At 41.1% G+C, this 23,318-nt stretch overlaps 1 protein-coding gene across 3 annotated transcripts in view; it reads right to left on the bottom strand.

Annotated features, from left to right (window-relative positions):
* Window positions 1-1,352: 1,352 nt before the first annotated feature.
* Window positions 1,353-23,318, bottom strand: part of btbd8 (BTB domain containing 8) — a 53,861-nt gene continuing 31,895 nt past the window's right edge. For all 3 annotated transcript variants that reach the window (XM_051707623.1, XM_051707622.1, XM_051707625.1), the window contains 10 exons: window positions 16,003-16,105; window positions 14,509-14,691; window positions 14,242-14,415; window positions 11,212-11,341; window positions 10,079-10,140; window positions 7,579-8,182; window positions 6,465-6,552; window positions 6,207-6,328; window positions 4,151-6,034; window positions 1,353-2,298 (listed from right to left, as the gene is read on the bottom strand). In XM_051707623.1, coding sequence (XP_051563583.1) covers window positions 1,763-2,298; window positions 4,151-6,034; window positions 6,207-6,328; window positions 6,465-6,552; window positions 7,579-8,182; window positions 10,079-10,140; window positions 11,212-11,341; window positions 14,242-14,415; window positions 14,509-14,691; window positions 16,003-16,105 — 3,886 coding nt within the window. In that variant the 3' untranslated portion in view covers window positions 1,353-1,762. The remainder of the gene's footprint in view (window positions 2,299-4,150; window positions 6,035-6,206; window positions 6,329-6,464; window positions 6,553-7,578; window positions 8,183-10,078; window positions 10,141-11,211; window positions 11,342-14,241; window positions 14,416-14,508; window positions 14,692-16,002; window positions 16,106-23,318) is intronic.

Raw genomic sequence — 23,318 nt, 5'->3', positions numbered from 1 at the left:
GCATGTGGTCTGCCATAACGAGGACGATCAGCTGTACTTCCTGTCTCCCTGTAGCGCTGTCTCACAGTACGGATATTGCAATTTATTGCCCTGGCCACATCTGCAGTCCTCATGCCTCCATGCAGCATGCCTAAGGCATGTTCACGCAGATGAGCAGGGACTCTGGGCATCTTTCTTTTGGTGTTTTTCAGAGTCAGTAGAAAGGTCTATTTAGTGTCATAAGATTTTATAACTGTGACCTTAATTGCCTACCTTCTGTAAGCTGTTAGTGTCTTAACGACCATTCCACAGGTGCATGTTCATTAATTATGGTGCATTGAACAAGCATGGAAAACATTGTTTAAACCCTTTACAATAAAGATCTGTAAAGTTATTTGGATTTTTACAAAATTATCTTTAAAATACAGTTGTCCTGAAAAAGTTTATATGACTATAGTTCATATATTCGTTATGAGTGCTCCCCTCCTGACCAACACGAGGATCACTCACTGCGGCATACTCATGTTGGTCGCTATTATATCGTGTAGTGCGGCGTGATAAGATTCTGTTCCACATATGCATTACTATGCAATGTCGAGTGTACGGAGTCGTAAGGGAATGTCTCGGTTACGTACGTAACCTTGGTTCCCTGAGACGAAGTGAATGAGACATTGCGAACGCTAGCCGCACTACAAGACTCAGAGTTCTTGAGGCACGAGTGATGTGCTCCTTGTTCTCAGTCAGAAATTCTGAGTAAATGGTGTTTGTGCACCTGTTTTTATAGCGGACAGTTTCGTGCCAAAACAGGCGGGGTTCAAACACCATAGCCAATATTAGAATATTGCTGTTATTGTAGAGAGGTTTCAAGTAGGTCTTGTAAGAAGGTACTCCCATTTGCGTTACTACGCAATGTCTGGTTCCCTTCGTCTCAGGGAACCAAGGTTATGTACATAACAGAGACGTTTCACATGCCATTGTAGAAATGTACTATGCAAAGTAAGCCAGGATTAAATCCATGAATGAAAGTGTCCAATAAGAGGGCAGTTACTGAGATTAAGCGAGTAATATTCAGCTGGTTATGTGATGCTAACATGGCAGCCCCCATGAGGTGCCCCTGCTCCATGTACAATAAAAGAGCTTTTATAAGGTTACTGATATGGCTGAACTCTTTAACTCACATCAGTGGTCATGTGAGTGATTTATACGTTTCAAAATTATTCATTTCTTTATAAATAAAACGTTTTAAATGAGGAAAAAATGAAGTGCACCTTTAAACCAAATGAAAATTAAATCAAAATTATTTTCAAGTGATAAGGTATGGATAAAAAGATTGATTTACATTTTTAAATGACCTTGTGAGGAAGACAACTAAATTCATACAACACAGGTTTTATTGTTTTAAATACAACAATGAATGTAAACCAGAAACATGTACATACTCTTTACACTTTGTTCAAAACATTTTATAAGTTTCATCATTCAAAGACACAAAGAGCAACAAGAAAAATGCATTTTTGGTATCCTACAAAGATTCAAGCAACAACAATCAAGTAAACAATAACTTAGAAAATTGCCCACATGCAAAACAACTGCACTGAGGTTAGTCCTTCATATAGTACCTTTATGATGAGTACAAAATGACTTCTACGTAAGCCAACAAAGGTTAAGCTGCAAATGAATTGTCTTTTTCCCAAAACAAATAAGCACAGAAAGGAGGAAAGGATACAGTAATCCAGAGTCCAGTCTGTAATCCAGACCAGGAGACCCTGCATTACTGCCTCTGTCAGTGATGTGTTTCCAGTTCCACAATGGTCCACTCCCCCTGTGGAGAAGCAGCATCCTCGGGAGAGAAGCTAGTCACAGTGATGCTGGTGGTGGAGTCCTCCAGTGGAGAAATAAGCTCAGCCCAGCGCTTAAATGTGTCCTTCTCATGATAAAGGTAATCCTGTTCATTCAAGCAGTCTCGAGACAGGGACAGCGTCTGCTTGATCAGGTACTGTGCAAGGTTTAAATCCTCTGGAACAGAGTTTATGATGCCCAGATTTGACTCTTGGTCAGACATTAGCTGTCGAAGCAGGACCCAGTCTCTTTCTGCAAACTTACTGTCATCGTTCTCCACTTCCTCTTTAACTCCCTCTGTCTCTATAGCTTTGCTATTCCAGTGTGACTTCTCCTGCTTTTGGTCATTGCTCCTGTCCGTGTCCAAGCTTTGCTCAAGGGCTTCTCCCACGTCCATCTCAAAAATGGGGGATAGGGCTTTAGACGGCCGTCTGTCATGTGTACAGGTTTGATCCAATGTGTCACAACCATCAATGTCCCCTAAAAATAATTGACAATACTGGACAATGACCAAGTGTTTAAACCCTAAGTGGGCTTTTTTTAAACACAGCTATTTTTTTTTGTTTTTTGTTGAAGACATGCATTGTTTCTAGCTCCACACGATGTACAGATTCACCCCTAGTGCAACTATGTCCTCCATGATACCGTTAAGACCTTAATGCTTGAAATATCATTAAAATAAATGTTATCTTAGTTAGTTACCGCTTTGTTTTCACTGTCATTAATCAAGATATATTTGATTAAATGACAAGTGCTTTATAATTAACCAGATCTGCAAATCCAAAGTCATTCATGGAACAAGTCTTACTTGATAAGGATGGACAGCTGCCATAAAGGTGATGCACAGGAAAGCCTACAACTGAATGTGTCTCTTTTTTTCACAAGTGCTGTAACAGTGAAAAACATGCTTTTGCCAGTACCTGTATCTCTAGCATAACTCAAGTTCAGTTCAGAAACAAAGGATAAAAATGCTCTTTAGTTCCGATCACACAGAGAATTTTTTCCTTAAATATATACACTCAAAAGCAAGCAAGCACCATTTTAATTAACGGTTTTCCATAAAGTTCTTTTTTTTTATTTTTTATGCTTAGAGCTAAACATAAATATGAGGGACGTGCTGGCAAAAGACTGCTTATTGCTTTACTTGGCAAATGCAAGATACTGTATGCTTCTTATTAAGATGAAACAAGCAAAACCATTAACAGTGATTGGAAAACAATATAGGCGTGAAAAAAGAGAGACATAGGAAGAGCTTTTCTAGAAACACACCATATACAGAAAACACTACTTATTCTACAGAAATACACTGAATAAAATAAAATCAACATAAAAATCTAATAGTTACCTACTAGATCCTAATGGAACTACAACTGTATGGTATATTGTGAATGAGAAATAAAATAAAAAACAAACAAAAACACAGACATACAAAAATGGATACAAACATAGATGGGAAATTACCAAAATCAATAATAAAACCTAGTGTAATCATGCAAGAATTTATGGTTTGAATGACTAATAAACAGACACAGGCCCCGAAGATCAGACAGCAACACACTCAACATTGATACTGAGTATAACAAAACATCTCAATTTAACACATTCAAACCATCATGGCCTCTGTGGTAAGGATGGTCCTTTATGTGCAGTATTAAAAGGAAGCTTAGCTCACTGTATATTTGTGCATATTCGTGTATATATATATTTGACTTGATGGCCAAGTCACATAGTGCTTGTCTTTTGCATAAACATGTCTTATGGAAAAGTCAACAAAAAAATTAGTTGGTCTTTGACTATTCAGTATGGATAATGTTTCATGGAATGTCTTACAAAAAAGACAAGATATATATATATATATAAATAAAATAAAATAAAATAAAAAAAATAAAAAAAAGACTGGGTACTTGCTTGTCTATATATTAAGTGCACTGGTACAACTGTAGCAACCTGGCCATGCCACATAACAGATGGTCTGACTCAGCATACTACACCACATGCAGATAGATAGTTTACTGGGGGAAATATGATGTTTGTAAACTGTAGTTGTTTAAGGCATAGTGCCTCAGAGTGAAGGCAGTTAAGTTGTCTGTTTAGGTTATTTAATTTTTGGAGAGCAAAAGGTACCGATTTAATGAAAAGAATTAAAGGAAGGGGGAAGAGGCAGTAGTGCGCTATCTAAATGAATAAGCTATCAAGAGGTACCCCATTAAAAAAAGAGTGAAGATTAAAGGTATTGTCTGAATATTAGAGTTTAATGGGTCAAGATGGGAGACTGTGGGTGGATTTTTCTGAGGCTGAAGTCAGGGGGGTGGTCTCTAACATTATACATTACCTGCTGGAGAGTGTGCAAGGGAGCACGCAGTCAGCTGCGGCTCAGTTAAGTCTAGCCGTAAGTCAGCTTTTTTGCTGTCTATATGCTTGGCTTGCAGACTGTCATATTGCTCTGCCAGCCGCAGGTCAAGGTGACTGGGACGCTCCTGAGCAGGTAGTTCACTGATGTCTCTGTCTTGCACGGGGGCATCTGACTGATTATGCGCACAATTTTCCTGTGGAGATTCCCGGACTTTTGTCAGGAATACCGCAGGTTTGGGATCCTGTGCATTTTCCTGGTGGTTAGAGATATGGCTGCCGCTCACTGTGCTTGTTAAATGTTGGGAGCTGTAGTCGGTCTGGGAGTTGTGTGGTTCACTGTCAAAAACGTCACCATGTGTCAAGGAATCACCTGACTGGTGTGGTGGAGTCTGGGCACCTCCTTCTTCACATCCAAGCTCTTCACACTCATCCACAGAGAGCAAAATAGAACGGCGGAAGTTAGAAGCTGACTGGTACTCTAGCTGCTCATTCTCTTGGTCCACAGCATCTTCGAATGCCAGGTTAACAATACCTTGAAACTGTGAAGATGGTTCTACTGGGGGAGCCATTCCTCTTGGCAGTACCTCAACTTCAGATGTTTCATCTTCAGTTTCCTCCTCCTCAGAGGAGGAGGAGAAAAGCCGGTGGTCCTGTGCACTCTTCATATTTGTTGCTGTGGTATCCATTTCGCAGGGTTCCTCCTCCACTGGCACCTCATCCTTTCTAATCCATGATCGTGGTCTCTGACGCCCCCCCTCTTCTTCACTTGTAGTTTCTACCTCTCGTCCTCTAAGCCGCACCTCCACATGTAGTCCAGTGCCGCTCTCGTACATCTTGAGCTCCTCTGGTGTGCTGGTGTCACTGCTGCTCCGACCCAGGAAGTCTGAGCAGCGCATTGTCCCGCACTTAGAAACGCCACGCTCATGAGAGTAGCAGTCATCATCCTGCGAGCCACCAGCATCATAATCCTCTGACCGTGGCTTTATGTCATCAGAAGAGGTGGTGGCACTGACAGACTCTGACTCAGGGCTAACCTGAGGATGAAGCCCATTCCACGAGTCCTCTAGGGGCGTCTCAATGCTACCTAGATTGCAAGGTGTATCGGGAGGGAGGTCGGAATCCTTTGAAGAGTTGGAATTGAGGCCCTGTTCTGGTCTAGAGAGATGGGGAGGAATGGCATGGCTGGACACAAATTTACTTTCACTCACCTCACATTGTCCAGAAGTATCTGTTTTTACAGAGTTCACATAGTTTTGTGTTTCTGGGGTCACTGACTTAATCATCTCCTCTGTAGTGCTTAGTTTACTCAGTGGATTACTGCTTTTCTCCAAATCATGACCCTTCGTGGAAGTTGTTGTTGTAGCTTGGGGGACTGATTCCTGCACTGCTTCTGGCTGTAGTACGGCTGGGCTGAGTAGTGAATTCTGCTCTAGAGATAAAGGAGCTGTGGAACTCTCCACACAAGATGAAGTCATTTCTGGGCCTTTTGCCTTACCTTTAGTAGAAGTTGGATTTGACTGCTGAGATACTTTTTTAGATTCCGAGTGTTTAGGGCTAGATACCAAATCTTTCACAGCAGCCACTGGCTTTTTATAGACAGCAGAAGTTGAGTTTTTGAATGTTCCCACTGATTTTGGAGATGATTTTGTTGCAGATATTTCTGAGGCTTTCTGTTTGGGTCCTGCTTTGTTTGTGGTGGTGAGCGACTGCTTGGAGGAAGACGTGGGAGCTTTGATGCTGGGCGACTCACGGATGGCTTTTGTCGTTTTCTTAGTGGTTGAAGGTTTAGACATATCTTTCTCTACTTCTTTTCTGGGGGAGGCAGGCTTTCTAGAGCTAAGGGCTGATCCAGGTCTGGATGAAGCTGTTTGAAAGTAGTAACAGATAAAATTTGAAGTAACATTTTCCAAACACGGCAGCCTTTATACTTAATAGGTAAGATATTGTATAGTTTCTACTAGTTGAAATGTAATAAATGAATTCTCATAAATGTACAAAAGCTGCAACTAATTACCATCAGCCTGAATGTTTCTTACCATTGTTCTCTGCAAGCCCTGAGACTGTGGCCCTGCTCTTTGGATCTGAGCGAGTTGCAGGAATTCCAGGTCCTGCTTGTTTGGCTGTGGTGGGTTTAGCCTTGTTTGCTTTATTTGTGGGGCTGTAGTAACACATGGAAGGACAGATATTGATTATCAACTGAAAAAAATAAATAAAATTGTTACTCAAAAATGTATTGGTTTATTAAAACTAGATGAAACAAAGTAGAGAAGCGGTATGTTCACAAAATCACTCACCTGCTAGATGTGTCAATGTCTGGTTTCTGTGCAGGTTTGGTCAGAGAAGATTTTGTTGTTGCCTTGGCTTGAAGTTTAGACCTGAGACCTAACAGGTAAAAATAATTATTGAGTCTTTAGAAGTCCAATCTGAAAAACACAACAACTGTCCGTTAAGCATCAATAATTTTGATAATATTTAATGTTTGTAGTTAGAATTAAATACTTTGTGCGTCTCTGTAACATCATTTTTTTCTTCAGTATAACCCAGTAATCTAATTATACAGAACAGTACCCATCACATTTCCGTCATCAATAAGCATTGAGGGTTGATGATATTAGTTGTACCTAATAGGAAATCTGTATATTCTGCAGCACCTGTGAGCTATTTGCACCTACATTCCTTAAGATCTGTGAGCAAGGGAACAGGCATGTACAGTTTTAGTAGGTTTAAGCAGCTTAATGATGAGCTAACTCTGGCATACCTAGCTAAAACCTACTCTGCTGAGCACAGCCACTCTGAGTCACAGAGGAGTCTGTACCAGGCAAACACCTGCTAAAGAGCAGGAAAACGGGGACAGTCTGTGAGACCATACAAAATAGCACAAGACAGCCATCTAGATTTTTTCCTCTAGATTTTAAGATTCAGAATTTTCTCTCCCAACATACACACAACTTTTACTGATGGGGACAGAAGGGGGAAACTATCATAGTGCTTTGAATGTGTGTGTGCATTTTTCATTAGCTGTCCCTAGCTCTAATCTAGCTCTGACAGGACCACAGATGACGAGTTGAGTGGTACGGATTGGTATAGAACGGCATGGCTCAGCAACAGTAACTGTTTGGCCCAATGGTGGAAAAGTGCCTACAGAGGGACAAACAAACAAAGAGTATCTGAGTGTCACTTCTTGACTTCCATTGACCTTCGCAGTCACGCTTATACTAACTATAGAGCTGTGGTAAAGGCTTGTTTTTCTGCTTTACTGCCTCTGGCTTTCAGGTAGCATCCAGTCCTAACATAGGCCAAGAGCTCAGCAGACTGTATTACAAGGACTACCTTAAGATGATAGGGGCAAGTTTAATTATGTGATGTGGGGCAAAAGGGTAAAGAATCAAGGTAAATGCTGCAGCAAACCTGTGGTTGTACTGTGGCCATTGTCACGAGGACTCCCAGTGCTGTTGTCTGGTGAGGTGCTGCCAGAGTTGGAGGGGGTATTCTGGACATGTTGGGCATTGCTGGTGCTGTCAGTGGCTGATTCCTGAGGCAAATCTTTCCCTGATGTTGTCCTTTTCTGGACTTTTCCTGCTTTAGCCTGGCCACCCACAAGATCAGCAGGGGAAGACTTTGGCCTTGCTCCAGGGTTGGGCTTCCTGTCCAGCACTACCTTCCCTGTGGACGATCCACGGGCACCTAAAGTGGTGGAATTCTCTCTCTGAGTGCCTGAACCACCAGTGCCATTCAACACTGGTTTAACAGGGGATGCAGTCTTGGTTTTAGCGGATGTATGAGTTAACTTAACTTTATCATTCTTGCTTTGTAGTGAAACATTTTTACTAGCTGTTGTTTTTCCACCAGGAGCCGTGTGAGCTGTTGGCCCCAGAGCATCAGACTTCATGGTGCCTGATGCTGCAGCTACAAGTCTTGCAGGGGAAGCACGTGGACCCTGTGATACCTTAATGGGACAGTGAGTAGGACTATCACATGGAGATGAAAAGCCTGAGAGGCATTTTGCAGGCTTCTGTAACAGGAGTGAAAAAGAGAGGTAGAGAGAAAGAAAACTATGATGGCTTTGTTCATTGTTAATCAAATCAGCAACCCATTTCACAGGGGAATCCCAGACATAGACATACAACTGCATGAAGTAAAATAACATTACCTTTGGATTAAAGGTGCAGTATGTAAGATTCAGAAACCCTTGTTATTAATGACACCTGTGGCCATTAATTGAACAGCAGCTAGCTACCTGTTGCTCGTGCTCGTGCACACACTCCATAGGGACGTGAGCGAGCATCGGCCAAAACAATGACATAACGTACAACGAGACTGAACGTGATTCACTGGCATCATGCTGACAGATGAGGTAGAATAATTAAAATGACACGGTTATGATTGTTTTACAACAAACTTTGAGACTAAACTAAAACTACTTATCAGCTAACATAGCATACTGATACACACATACAGCTACATACTATCGAACTATGCTAGACAGTTTACTGTTACACTGCACAGTTATGTTGCACTATTGTATGTTTTGTATGTCATATGTTGTACTACGATCAAGAAACCTTTGTGTATTTGATTAAATTTATCCTGTATACCTGATTTTTAGTATAAAGAGAAGATCGTTGAAATTATTTGAAAGTTACGAAGCAAGGTAGCTTGCAATTCGTCAGCTTTAGCAGGCAAGATCAAGTTAGCTAAAATTACACATATCAATCCTTATGGCACTATATTTCACATGCTTCGCAGTAATGTAAGCTTACCTGTCCAATAAAAAGAACACCAATTCAGGGTCAGTTTTGATCCCCAAAACCAAACGAAGGTCCCTCCAGGAATCAAATGCCCTGCCGATGTTCACTCTAGTTTTTGCTTGACCACGATCACGTTCCCACTTAGCCAGATGAGATTCAGTAGATACATTTTTTTTTTTTTTTGGCTTACTCTGAGTTTGTGTAGGAGTCGGTGTTGTGCTGGGAGCCGGACGTTTGCTGGATTCCATCTCTAAAATAACGTTACCTAGTGTTGCACACTGTCTGTTGTCGCTGTTGAATAGCGGAAGAGAAGCTATTACTGACGCAAGGCTCTTGGGAGTGTGCATAAACGTCACAACCTTTAGATTTTCCTGGCAAAAGCGACCCGCTCCGTTCGTATGAAAATCAGTCTACAGGCTTTAATAGGCAACCTAGGAAGTCCATGAAGGGCTCATTTTTTAAGTTGAGTTACAAGCCATTCACACATTGGCAAAAAAAAAAAAAAAAGGCAAATATTACATGAAAATGTTTAAATACTGCACCTTTAAGTCAACAACCCCCCCCCAAAAAACATACATAACACATTTTTTGTTTTTGCGTCAAATGAAGAAAATGTTGTTGTCAAAAGCCCATTTGTAGCTGCAAGCCTTAAGAGTTATGATGAAGAAGCTTAAAACATCCACATGCACAGTGTGTCCATTAAATGACTTCCTGTCAACCATTGTATAGCTTATATTATTCTATCACCTTTAGGGGACAGGGCTCTTGCAAACTACCATGCATCAAAGAAATTCTCTACTAAAATTTCTGAATGTTCATTCCCATTAAAAAAAGAGCCTTTCACAATCATCTGAGCTTTAACTTAAACCAGAGATCAGCTGTAAATGTAAGTTATTAGGATGATTCCCCAACGAGACAGCTCAGTAATTCTGCAGCACACATTCTCTGAATCGACCTAAAGGTTGCTGTGGCAAGACAGCACTGACATGACAATGAGCTAATATATTAATTACAGCCAATGTAGACAATCAGTTTGTCTTTCAGTAAAAGTAAATCTTACAAAAGCAGACCTTATAGAGGATGTATAATTCCAGAATAAATTAATTTTACAGAATAAATAACAAATAAAAAAAATAAAAAAAAACAGAATAAGTGATTACCTGAGAGCTAGTGAGCACAGGTTTTTTTCCAAGTCTTTTGCAGTCGCCTTTATCAAGAGCAGCTGAGAGGGTTGGCAGAGGGAGGAAGAGAAAACACAGAATTTTAAATTACAGACATCTTTAGTTAATTAGAACATCCTCTCCTGCGTAATAAAAGTTTTCTAAACATTTCCTCAATCAGGCACACGAAAGTCACAACACCAATCAGTGAAAATAGCAGTGTAGCATTGCAGAGAGCCACTGATTTCTTGCTCCTTAATCTCTGATCCAGAGCCAGCCTTTGATCATCTCACATCTTATCCAGTGCATCCCTAATACCATCATCATCATCATCAAAAAAATAAATAAATCTATGCTTCCTTCCCAGTGCTGCAACCGAGCGCCACTTTCAAGAGCACTGCTGTCAACCAGTTCCTCTGAAGGAATGCAGCTTGAGTGTTTGTGTTATTGCATGCAGAATGCTTTGCAAACACATTTGAATGCATTTATGTAAGTGTGTCAAGCTTTGCAGTATGTGAGGGGAATCTTGAAAAAGCAGAATGTAATCATGATCTTAACAACCAAACAATGCATAATTTATGTGCTAGCATCTATTTCTTTATGTATCCACATGCACAACAGGACAACACAAAGCCAATTGTTTATTTCCCCAGTCTCTAATCTGGACCAGAATAATAAAGAAGGGTTGGACCTATTCCCCAACCCCTTCTAGAAATTATGAATGTGTTGTGTGTGTGTGGAGTATTCTAGCCGTCAATGTTAAAGTCATCATCAAAGCATCACAGAGTCATATTACAATGGGATGGACTGATCGACTGACAAGAGTCATCATCAGAAGCTGGAGATTATCCAAAAGGCAATGCCTCACTACATCTGGCTACCCACCAACCACGCAAAGAGACCCCCCCACACACACAAACACCAGCACATTCTGACTGCTGCTTGGCTTTGAAACCTCAGCTTCCACAGAAAGCTGTTCATTTCTTTGTACATATTTTTCTCTCCTAGTCTTCCAATTCCTTCTATACCTTTCTTCCATCACCTGTTCTTTAAACTTCATTTCCATCATAAATGGCTCTCCTTGTCTTTTGTTACTGCTAAATCCTTACCTTGTCTCGCTCTCCTCTCCTTACCTGCAAGTATTTTTTCCCGAAATCTGGGTTGTAGCGTGTCCCATCCTTGTGTGTGTCGCACTGCAAAGAAGGACTGAAGCAGGAAGGTCCAGAGCCTCGTGCGCAACAGACACAGCTCACGCCTGAATGGCTACCGGAGGAACAGAATGAGTGAAAGAGAGAGCATGAGCAAGTCAGTCAGTCAGTCAGTGAGAGAGAGAGAGAGAGAGAGAGAGAGAGAGAGAGAGAGAGAGAGAGAGAGAGAGAGAGGGAGGGTGGGTGGATACAACAGCAGGAGCACAGGAGCAAATCAGCAGCTGCTTCAAAGGCTTGTTGTCCTGGCAACCGATCGCCGTTGCCTCCCTCTATCCTTAACAGGATCCTCTCCAACTAAATGGATGATGTCACCAGTTGAGGCTTGGATTTCCGCCTTCTGCACTGAATGTTCATTAAAACCCTTTTCATATTATTATTCTGCCACGGTCTTTCCATTTGTGATTCATTTCTCCCTCGGTCCCTCCCTCCCTCCCGTCCTCTTTAATGGACACAGAACCAGATTACACATGGCCACACCCACAACTCTTAGTCTTCCTCTGCCTAATCCATCTTGCCATTTCCCCTGAAATGTGAATCAACTCAGAAAGAGAAAGAAAAAAATGATGGGCAGACAGAAATAAAATAAGAGAGGAAATGACAGAGGAATTATCAGCTGGTAAGGTGAAGTTGTTTACAATGACCTCTACTATTTGTAGTGTCACTTGACTGTAATCCGGCCCAGGCCTGGCCTCATCAGACCTTTGCTGCAGGCACACAGCTCAATGCAGCTCAGAGACCGGCATGGGAATCTGTGCACCCAGAATTGAAATTAGAGTGCATATTTATTTCCCCACAATTAATTCAGCTTGAACCTCTTAGCATATAGTCTCAAATATAAGTCACTCCAATTGATTTTTATATATAAAATGATTGCCATACAACCAAAAGCGATGATATCATTATAAAAATTTATACTGAATTGTGAATAGTTTCCTTTCTTGTATTTGTTAGCATACTGAATTGTGATTGTTCTTTCCTTTTTATCCATTTAATCACACAGCTGCTGTTACATTGCAATGGTGTCATATGTTAATTCTCGGACTTACCTACACTTTTCTTTTGCAGTCTTGCACACACTATAACTGTATTTCCTTCAAGAAATGCAAATTTCGTTACTAAAAACAGACTGAACATTTGCAAATCCAATCAAGATATAGAAGTTATACATTTATTTAAAAAGATTAGTTCTACAGGTGCATCTCAATAAATTAGAATGTCGTGGAAAAGTTCATTTATTTCAATAATTCAACTCAAATTGTGAAACTCGTGTATTAAATAAATTCAATGCACACAGACTGAAGTAGTTTAAGTCTTTGGTTCTTTTTATTGTGATGATTTTGGCTCACATTTAACAAAAACCCACCAATTCACTATCTCAAAAAATTAGAATATGGTGACATGCCAATCAGCTAATCAACTCAAAACACCTGCAAAGGTTTCCTGAGCCTTCAAAATGGTCTCTCAGTTTGGTTCACTAGGCTACACAATCATGGGGAAGACTGCTGATCTGACAGTTGTCCAGAAGACAATCATTGACACCCTTCACAAGGAGGGTGAGCCACAAACATTCATTGCCAAAGAAGCTGGCTGTTCACAGAGTGCTGTATCCAAGCATGTTAACAGAAAGTTGAGTGGAGGGAAAAAGTGTGGAAGAAAAAGATGCACAACCAACCAAGAGAACCGCAGCCTTATGATTGTCAAGCAAAATCGATTCAAGAATTTGGGTGAACTTCACAAGGAATGGACTGAGGCTGGGGTCAAGGCATCAAGAGCCACCACACACAGACATGTCAAGGAATTTGGCTACAGTTGTCGTATTCCTCTTGTCAAGCCACTCCTGAACCACAGACAACGTCAGAGGCGTCTTACCTGGGCTAAGGGAGAAGAACTGGACTGTTGCCCAGTGTTCCAAAGTCCTCTTTTCAGATGAGAGCAAGTTTTGTATTTCATTTGGAAACCAAGGTCCTAGAGTCTGGAGGAAGGGTGGAGAAGCTCATAGCCCAAGTTGCTTGAAGTCCAGTGTTAAGTTTCCACAGTCTGTGATGATTTGGGGTGCAATGTCATCTGCTGGTGTTGGTCCATTGTGTTTTTTGAAAACCAAAGTCACTGCACCCGTTTACCATTTCTTTGGAGCACTTCAGGCTTCCTTCTGCTGACCAGCTTTTTAAAGATGCTGATTTCATTTTCCAGCAGGATTTGGCACCTGCCCACACTGCCAAAAGCACCAAAAGTCGGTTAAATGACCATGGTGTTGGTGTGCTTGACTGGCCAGCAAACTCACCAGAACTGAACCCCATAGAGAATCTATGGGGTATTGTCAAGAGGAAAATGAGAAACAAGAGACCAAAAAATGCAGATGAGCTGAAGGCCACTGTCAAAGAAACCTGGGCTTCCATACCACCTCAGCAGTGCCACAAACTGATCACCTCCATGCCACGCCGAATTGAGGCAGTAATTAAAGCAAAAGGAGCCCCTACCAAGTACTGAGTACATATACAGTAAATGAACATACTTTCCAGAAGGCCAACAATTCACTAAAAATGTTTTTTTTATTGGTCTTATGATGTATTCTAATTTTTTGAGATAGTGAATTGGTGGGTTTTTGTTAAATGTGAGCCAAAATCATCACAATTAAAAGAACCAAAGACTTAAACTACTTCAGTCTGTGTGCACTGAATTTATTTAATACACGAGTTTCACAATTTGAGTTGAATTACTGAAATAAATGAACTTTTCCATGACATTCTAATTTATTGAGATGCACCTGTATATTAACCTGTGTGTGTGTTTTTTTTAAAGGACATTTACCTTTTTAGCATTCATCTGACACTTTTTGTCATTTTGTCAATGAGATTCTATATAATAATAATAATAATAATATATTTTAACATAGATTGCTCAATCCCTGTAAGACTAATTAAGCAAAGGTTTTCAGTGTTTTGTTTCTTTGTTTACCTCCACTTCGTCTTGATTGGCTTTGTCATCAGACAGACTGTCTACATCTGTTGGGTCACCACTCAGCTGATCCATGGCAGTGAAGAGGTCACAGCAGTTCTCCACAGTTATACACTCTCGCACGGCTCCACACACCTTCCTCAGTAGAGTGGGGTCACGTGTGAACTCTTCTCTCTAAAACAGTCCACATCTGACTATCAAAGCTGATGAGACATTTTATACCTAATACATCTCTGGACATTAATAACTCTCTGTGCGAGTTTGTACCTTTCTGAGGTTGTGGAAGGCAGCGGTATGCGTGACCTGGGGCAGGTGTGTGACAATCATCTGCAGACATTCTTCTTGCAGTTCATTGGCCAGACTGAGCACCTGCTTTGCCCATTTCACCTCCGGGAGGCTGCCAATCAGCTGCTCGCTGCCACACAGCACAGATATCACACTCTGCACCGTCTGAAACACAAAACACACCATGGCATACACACTGTACTGTCTGAAACAAAAACTCACTAAATTACACGCGCACGCGCACGCACACACACACGCACACACACACACACACACACACACACACACACACACACACACACACACACACACACACACACACACACACACACACACACACACACACACACACACACACACACACACTCTGCACCATCTGAAACACAGGTTACTATCACTCAGCTCACTATCAAAACATACACAAACACACTGCACCATCTGAAACACAACAGACACCATCACACACTCTCCACCATCATTACTTTCATCTATAACACAACACAGAACATAATCTACATCAGTGTTTCCTACAGAATTTGATTGAAATCGTATTTAATTTAAAATACCATTTATTTAAACAATAATAATTTGTGGATGTATATTTTTAATGACACACTGTCATAAAAACATCCAGTCAGTAAGTGAGTCAGATGTCATTTCAGTAAACACTCGGATGGATTGATTCAAACGGACAACTCTTGAGTTTTGGGCCTACTACACTGGTTGTACTATACAATTTGTTTTTGAGCAAAACCATCTAGAACACAACAACCATCATCACAAACACACACTGTCATTCACACAGAGTCAATCATCCCTCCTTCCTCTGACTCACACTGGCCACACTGTTAGAGACTGCAAATTTCCTAGTGTAATCCAATATACTTCACATCAAGGCTGGAAATCAAGAGGGGGAAAACCCGATGTTATACAACTGCACTTGGCAGACTGCAGCTGCTCAAGGTCTGGCTGCATGTTAGTTTGTCTGAAAAAATGTTGGGAACTGCCGGAATATGGCTAAAGAAAGAAAAAGCTGTTTGTGGCTGTAACACACACAAAGACATTATCAATCAAGGCCTCTAATTGCTCTGTAGTCAAAAGGCATTCTCAAATGTGAGACCACAGCTCATCTTAACAATGTAATTTTGCAGGCTGAAGTCAGAAGCAGAAGAAAAGTGAGAAAAGAGAGTGTGTTGTTTTCTGTGGATAAATGTGTGTTTGTACAGTCCAAAACTGTTCCCAAAAGAGAGCAAAATCTGCTTCAGGGATGTCCTTAACTGAAAATCAATTCATAAATCAAGCAAATACAGCTTTTCTATTCTAAAAATGCAAAATGTTTTCTTTAGGGGTAGGGTTAGGATGTGGGTTACGGTTAGTCTATAGAAATTATAATAAGCTTTACATAAAAATAAAAAAAATAGAAGTCAATGGTATGTTCCCATTTACAGTAGATAGCCAAGTAAACATGTTACACACCATGTTTTTGGTGACAGTTTTGAGGCACTCTCTTTGTAGTTCTGGAGGGAGCAGGGCAAAATTCCTTTCTGACCAGCACTTCACGAAATGCTCAGCGACCCATCTATGGATTGAAACAAAACACACACACACACACACACACACACACACACACACACACACACACATCCATGAGTGCAAGCCATCATCTCTCATTTGAGACACTTGTTTTCAATGGGATGTCTGCTAATTGTAGGTTTAGGCTGATGCAGCCTAAAGGTTAAAGGAATATTGGCAAAGTTGTCACGGGGGCTCTCGTAGGCGAACATGGACTGTTTGAGTTTTCAGGGATGGATGCCAGTTGGCGCTGTCGTGCGTGGGGTTAATGCGCACCTTTTTTTCTGTTTGTTTAGTTCTGGGGGAAGTTCGGGGTTTGATTGTTGCACTAATGTTGGAATGTGGTTTTTATAATTTTGTTTTTGACACACAATCTATTTTTTCTTATATGTCAAAATGTCAAATGTTAATACGAGTGGATTGTCTCTCTCCACGTGGAATGTGAATGGGTTGGGGCACCCAATAAAAAGAAGGAAGGTTATTTCTCCTCTTAAGCATAAGAAATATGATATAGTGTTTCTTCAAGAAACGCATGTTTCCCCGCAAGAAGCTGAAAAATTTGGGAAGATATGGGGTGGACATGTTTTCTTTAGTGCTGACTCAAGTAAGAGCAGGGGAGTCATTACATTGATAAGTAAACATCTACAAATCAAATGTCTCAAACAGATTGAAGATAAATTAGAAGAGTCATTACTGTTTTAGCAGAAATTCAGGGACAAATTCTTATTTTGGCCAATATTTACACACCTATTTGCAAAATCCTGAATTTCAACAAATGTTAAATGCTGAAATCAATGTTTGTATGGATACCAACTGTTCCTCAGTATCCTCTGTGGGTGTGGCTTGGGAGGCACTTAAGGCGGTTCTTAGGGGCTAGATCATACAATATGCCTCATTCACCAAAAAATCCAAAGCACAAGAACTCGTGGAATTGGAAGGGAATATTAAAAGTGATGAGGAAGAGCTGAAGCACCAAATGTCATCTAATGGCCACAGAGAATTGACCTGATTGAAATACAGATATAATACTATTTTGTTGCGGAAGGTGGATTTTTGGCTGTTCAGGGCAAGACAGTCATACTTTTAGTTGGGGGACAGAGCAGGGAAGCTTCTGGCTAGATATATAAAACAGAGAGAGTATTTTTCTACCATTCCCTCAGTGAAATCTGCTGGGGGTGAAATATTTACCTCAGCCATTTATATTAACAATGCTTTTAAAGAATTCTATCTTGATCTCTATACTTCCATGTCTTCATCTACTGATGAGGATATTAGAAACTTTGTGGAACTATTAGAACTTCCTAAACTGATGGCTGAGCAAAAAAAATTCTCTTGATTCTGAGATAAACTTGGAGGAGTGTGATGAGGTAATTAAGGCCTTGCCTACAGGCAAGGCTCCGGGGCCAGATGGCTTTGCCGCTGTGTTTTTTAGATCTTATGCTACAGAACTGGCTCCACTTTTGCTAGAAGTTTATACGGAATCATTAAAGAATGGAAAGCTTCCGCCAACCATGATGCAAGCACAGATCAGTCTGATTCTTAAAAAGGACATAGATCCAAGCGAGTGTAAGATTTACCATCCAATTTCCCTGATCCAGCTAGACGTTAAAATATTGTCAAAAATTTTGGCTAACCGATTAAGTAAAGTTATGACATCTCTTATATATATATATATATATATATATATATATATATATATATATATATAGATCAGTTGGGGTTTATTAGGGACTGTAGCTCTTCTGATAACATAAGGCGTTTCATTAATGTCATGTAGTCAGTGGCGAATGATCAGACTCTGGTCACTGCCATCTCACTTGACGCCGAAAAGGCGTTTGATATGGTAGAATGGGATTATCTTTTTAAGATTTTGGAAATGTACGGGAATACTTTTATTGGTTGGATTAAGTTACTTTATAGACACCCGGTAGCGGCAGTACAAATGAATGGATTAATTTCAGATTATTTTACTCTGGATAGGGGCACCCGGCAGGATTACCCTCTTTCCCCATTATTGTTCTGTCTTGCCCTCAAAATATTAGCAGCCGCAATAAGAAAGGAAGTTAATTTTCCAGGGGTGGTGGTGGGAGGTGTGGCGAATAAGCTTTTGCTTTACACAGATGATATTTTATTATTCGTCTCTGACCCTACTAGATCTATGCCTTGCCTCCACAGAATTATTAATTCCTTTTCTAAGTTCTCAGGATACAGAGTTAATTTGTCTAAATCCGAAGCTTTGGCTCTGACAGCGTAACAGCTGCCCAGTAACAGCTTTTCAACCAGGTGCCTTCCAGTGGCCTAAACAGGGCATTAAGTGTTTGGGTATTTTTTTCCCAGCAAATTTGTGTGATTTAGTTAGAGTTAATTTTGACCCTTTAATAAAAAGGTTTTTGAGCAATGTGGGCAGGTGGGCTTCATTACATTTATCTATGATTTGGAAGGCTAATATTATTAAAATTAATTATATTCCAAAATTCAACTACCAGATACAGTCTCTCCCTATAGATGTCCCCCTCTCTTATTTCAAGCAATTTGATAGCATAGCGAAGTCCTTCATTTGGAATCGTAAATGTCCCAGATTACATTTCAGTAAATTTCATAGGCTGATTGACAAAGGTGGGCTAGGCCCACCCAAGATTTTGTTTTATTATTATGCATTTGGTCTCAGCCATTTGGCTCATTGTTCACTTCCACCTGAGAGAGCCCCTCCCTGGTTTTGTATTGAACAGGAATTTCTTGCCCCTATTTCGCCATTGCAAAGTCTTTTTATCAAACTATCCGGAAAAGTTAAATTACACCCCGTTATCTTGCATTTGCACGTGGTATGGGCAAAAGTGTCCAGAGTGTTTAATTCGGACATTTATTTAAATGTTGCTTTGAGCATATGGCTAAACCCAAAGTTATGTATTAATAAGTCCCCTTTCTGCAGGACAGAGTGGACTGTGAGGGAGGTTAATATGCTCAGTGACCTATATGAGAGTGGATGGTTGAGATCCTTTGAAAATTTGGTTCAACATATTGGGATTCCCAGGTCTCAATTCTTTAGGTATTTACAGCTGCGCCACCTGCTTTGTACTATTTTTGGGAGTAGCATACACCCCCCCTAAAGTGGCAGATACTCTGGAAGTGATGATTACTGCTTTTGGAAAAGGCCATGAGCCATCAGTGTATTACTCCCTGCTAATTCAGAGTCTGGGGGATGGAGCTTTAACTTCTCTCAAGAGATTATGGGAGAAAGATTTAAACTTGGTATTAAAGAAGGGAGTGTGGGCTAGGATTCTAAAAAAACATCAAGTCTGCATCTAGAGATGCAAGGGTGCACCTTATGCAATTGAAGATTTTACATTGATTCTATTGGACCCCTCTACATTGTATATAGGCTTGGTCTTAAAGACACACCCACCTGCTGGCGATGCTAATCAGAAGAAGGGGACACAACTCATATTTTTTGGTGGTGTGTTAAGATCCAAGAATTCTGGTTGAGTGTTCAGAGTTTTATTTGTGATGTATTGGGCACTGAAATTTCATTTTGCCCCAGACTTGCCCAGTATTTTAGGCGACGGGGCAGTCATTGGTATAGGGGATAAATACATAAGAAATTGGGTCCTAGTCAGTGTCATGATCGGTAGACAGATCATTCTGAGGGGATGGAAGTTGGCCGGTGTGCCCTCATTTTGGGAGTGGTGCACGGAGATGGGCAGGGTGGCAGCATTTGAGGAGATGTCAGATAGAAGGCTGGGCAACCTGAGGGTGTTTGACATGAAGTGGGGCAGCTATCTGACCTTTTTGGAGGGCTCTCGGGGAAGGGCAGAGGAGAGGGATTTATAGTTTGAATGTGTGTGATTATTATATATATTTGGGGTTTTTTTTTCTGTTTTTTTGTGTGTGAGAGATTTGGCTTTGACTACAGGAATGTTTGTTGTGGGTTAGGGTGGGGTTGGGGATTGAGAGGGGGTAATAATGGGGGTTACAAGTTGATTCTGTGCATTCATGTTTTGCTTTTCTGTTTCATGTGTTGGAATCAATAAAATGTGTTAATTGGAAAGAAACACATAAGGAGATATTTAGAAGAATGTCCAGGGTGCTCTTTCCCGTACAACAAAAGCAGACAGTGATTTATATTATCAAATCTTCTGGGCGCTGCCCTAGTGGCGACCTGCAGCAGGTGTGAATTTGTGCTTGCGTGCGTAACCGTTTTTTTACAAAAACTTATCGTGGTTGTATTAAATGTGAGTGTTTAAGGAGGAGTGAACGTTTTTAATGTTCATGTACAAGATCTTGCAAAACTGAGTTATTTTATTGGATTATTTTGGCTATTCTCATCAACAAATTTGTGTGCCATCAGCGGTATGCCCAAACAAACAGACTCCAGTACTTCGCGTGACTCAGACTGCAATGGAGTTATCCAGCACTGGATATTAACATGGATAGATCGATAGATTGGATGCTGCTTCGAGCTCCTGCTGATGAACAGATATCAAATCGGGACATGGACAAACCAAAGGAAAAGTTAATCGCACAATAAACTGTGCAAGAGGAGACGTGGGAGGAAAGGGGGCGTACACGAAAGACTTAAAAAAATAATAAAACAAAACGCATACCACTTTCATCGATAATCCTTGCAAATGTGCGGTCACTGAGAAATAGGGTTGACGAATTGCAGACTAATGTCAACCATCTACGGGATTATAAGAATGCCTGCCTGATTGCACTTACAGAGACTTGGCTCACTTCGCAGGACCTCGACTCTTCTCTGGATATCGGTGGTTTCAGTGCCCCCATTCGCTTGGATCGGGACAGGTAACGGGGAAAAGAGAGTGCTTGTGCAGTATATCAACCGCAGATGGTGTACAAACATCACTGTACAAGAAAGACTATGTCTTCCAAACACTGAACTGCTTTTACCTCCCACATGAAATTCCACAAATATTCATTACAGTGGTATACATTCACCAGAAAGCAAACTGAAGCCCAGGCTCTGATAATATTGGAGGCAGTGTTAAAGACTTGTGCAGAACAGTTGTGTGGAATATTTCAATACATCTTCTCACAGTCTCTTACGCTACAAAGAGTTCCACAGATATGGAAACACTCCATAATTGTCCCTGTTGCAAACATTAGTCTCTTACTTCATTAGTTATTAAATGTTTTGAAAAGTTAGTAAACACTTTTAAACTTGACCTTAACATTATTGGTTGGATTTTGGACTTTTTAACAGAGAGAACACAGTGTGTAAGGTTAAATGGTGTACTTTCCAAACAGTTATATTCTTCGACTGGTTCACTCCAGAGCTGTTGTTTAACCCCCTTTTACACATTATGTACACTAATGATTGTCAGAGCCACCAGGACAATTGATTTATTATTAAATATGCTGATGACTCCATGATAATGAGCTTTCTTCAGGGGCAGGATCGAGATCATGGACCCGTAGCTGATGATTTTGTATCATGGTGTAGCCAACCTTGCCTTTCCTTAAATGTGGTCAAAACAAAGGATATAGTGATTCTCTGAGGCTGAAGGTTCAGTGATTGAACTTCTAGACAATTATAAATATCTATGAACTTTGACAACAAATTGTGTTTTGATTCTAATGTTGATGTTGTCTGCAAAAAAGTTCAACAGCTACTGTTTTTTGTTGTTGTTGTTTTTTTTAAGAAATTGAAATCCTTTGATGTGTGTTCGACCATGATGACCCTGTTTTATAAGAGTTTTACTGAATCGGTTTTAACCTTTTGTATGGTTGCATGGTATGGAAATCTCACCTTGTCCAACAAAAACAGACTGAGTGGCCTTGTAAAAGTGGCACGCAAACTTATTAGGGAGACTCAGGCCCAGTTAAGTTTTTATAAACTCAGCAAAAAAAGAAACGTCCTCTCACTTTCAACTGCTTTTATTTTCAGCAAACTTAACATGTGTAAATATTTGCATGAACATAAAAAGATTCAACAACTAAGACATAAACTGAACAAGTTTCACAGACATGTGACTAACAGAAATGGAATAATATGTCCCTGAACAAAGGGGGGGGGGGGGTCAAAATCAAAAGTAACAGCCAGTATCTGGTGTGGCCACCAGCTGCATTAAGTACTGCAGTGCATCTCCTCCTCATGGATTGCACCAGATGGGCCAGTTCTTGCTACGAGATGTAACCCCACTCTTCCACCAAGGCACTTGCAAGTTCCTGGACATTTCTGGGGGAAATGGCCCTAGCCCTCACCCTCCGATCCAACAGGTCCCAGACGTGCTCAATGGGATTGAGATCCGGGCTCTTCGCTGGCCATGGCAGGACACTGACATTCCTGTCTTGCAGGAAATCATGCACAGAACGAGCAGTATGGCTGGTGGCATTGTCATGCTGGAGGGTCATGTCAAGATGAGCCTGCAGGAAGGGTACCACATGAGGGAAGAGGATGTCTTCCCTGTAACGCACAGCGTTGAGATTGCCTGCAATGACAACAAGCTCAGTCCGATGATGCTGTGACACACCGCCCCAGACCATGACGGACCCTCCACCTCCAAATCAATCCCGCTCCAGAGTACAGGCCTCAGTGTAACGCTCATTCCTTCAACGATAAACACGAGTCCAACCATCACCCCTGGTGAGACAAAACATGACTCGTCAGTGAAGAGCACTTTTTGCCAGTCCTGTCTGGTCCAGCGAAGGTGGGTTTGTGCCCATAGGCGATGTTGTTGCCGGTGATGTCTGGTAAGGACCTGCCTTACAACAGGCCTACAAGCCCTCAGTCCAGCCTCTCTCAGACTATTGCGGACAGTCTGAGCACTGATAGAGGGATTGTGCATTCCTGGTGTAACTCAGGCAGTTGTTGTGGTCATCCTGTACCTGTCCCGCAGGTGTGATATTTGGATGTACCTTTGCAGGTGTTGTTATACGTGGTCTGCCACTGCGAGGACGATCACCTGTCCTTCCTGTCTCCCTGTAGCGCTGTCTTAGGCGTCTCACAGTACGGATATTGCAATTTATTGCCCTGGCCACATCTGCAGTCCTCATGCCTCCATGCAGCATGCCTAAGGCACGTTCACGCAGATGAGCAGGGACTCTGGGCATCTATCGTTTGGTGTTTTTCAGAGTCAGTAGAAACTCTTCAACTCAAGTCTCTTTAGTGTCCTAAGTTTTTATAACTGTGACCTTAATTGCCTACCATCTGTAAGCTGTTAGTGTCTTAACGACCGTTTCACAGGTGCATGTTCATGAATTGT

The sequence above is a fragment of the Myxocyprinus asiaticus genome, chromosome 9, assembly GCF_019703515.2.
Source record: "Myxocyprinus asiaticus isolate MX2 ecotype Aquarium Trade chromosome 9, UBuf_Myxa_2, whole genome shotgun sequence".
Lineage (NCBI taxonomy): Eukaryota > Metazoa > Chordata > Actinopteri > Cypriniformes > Catostomidae > Myxocyprinus > Myxocyprinus asiaticus.
The sequence above is the reverse complement of the archived record's forward strand: the minus strand, read 5'-3'. Positions and strand labels throughout refer to the sequence as shown.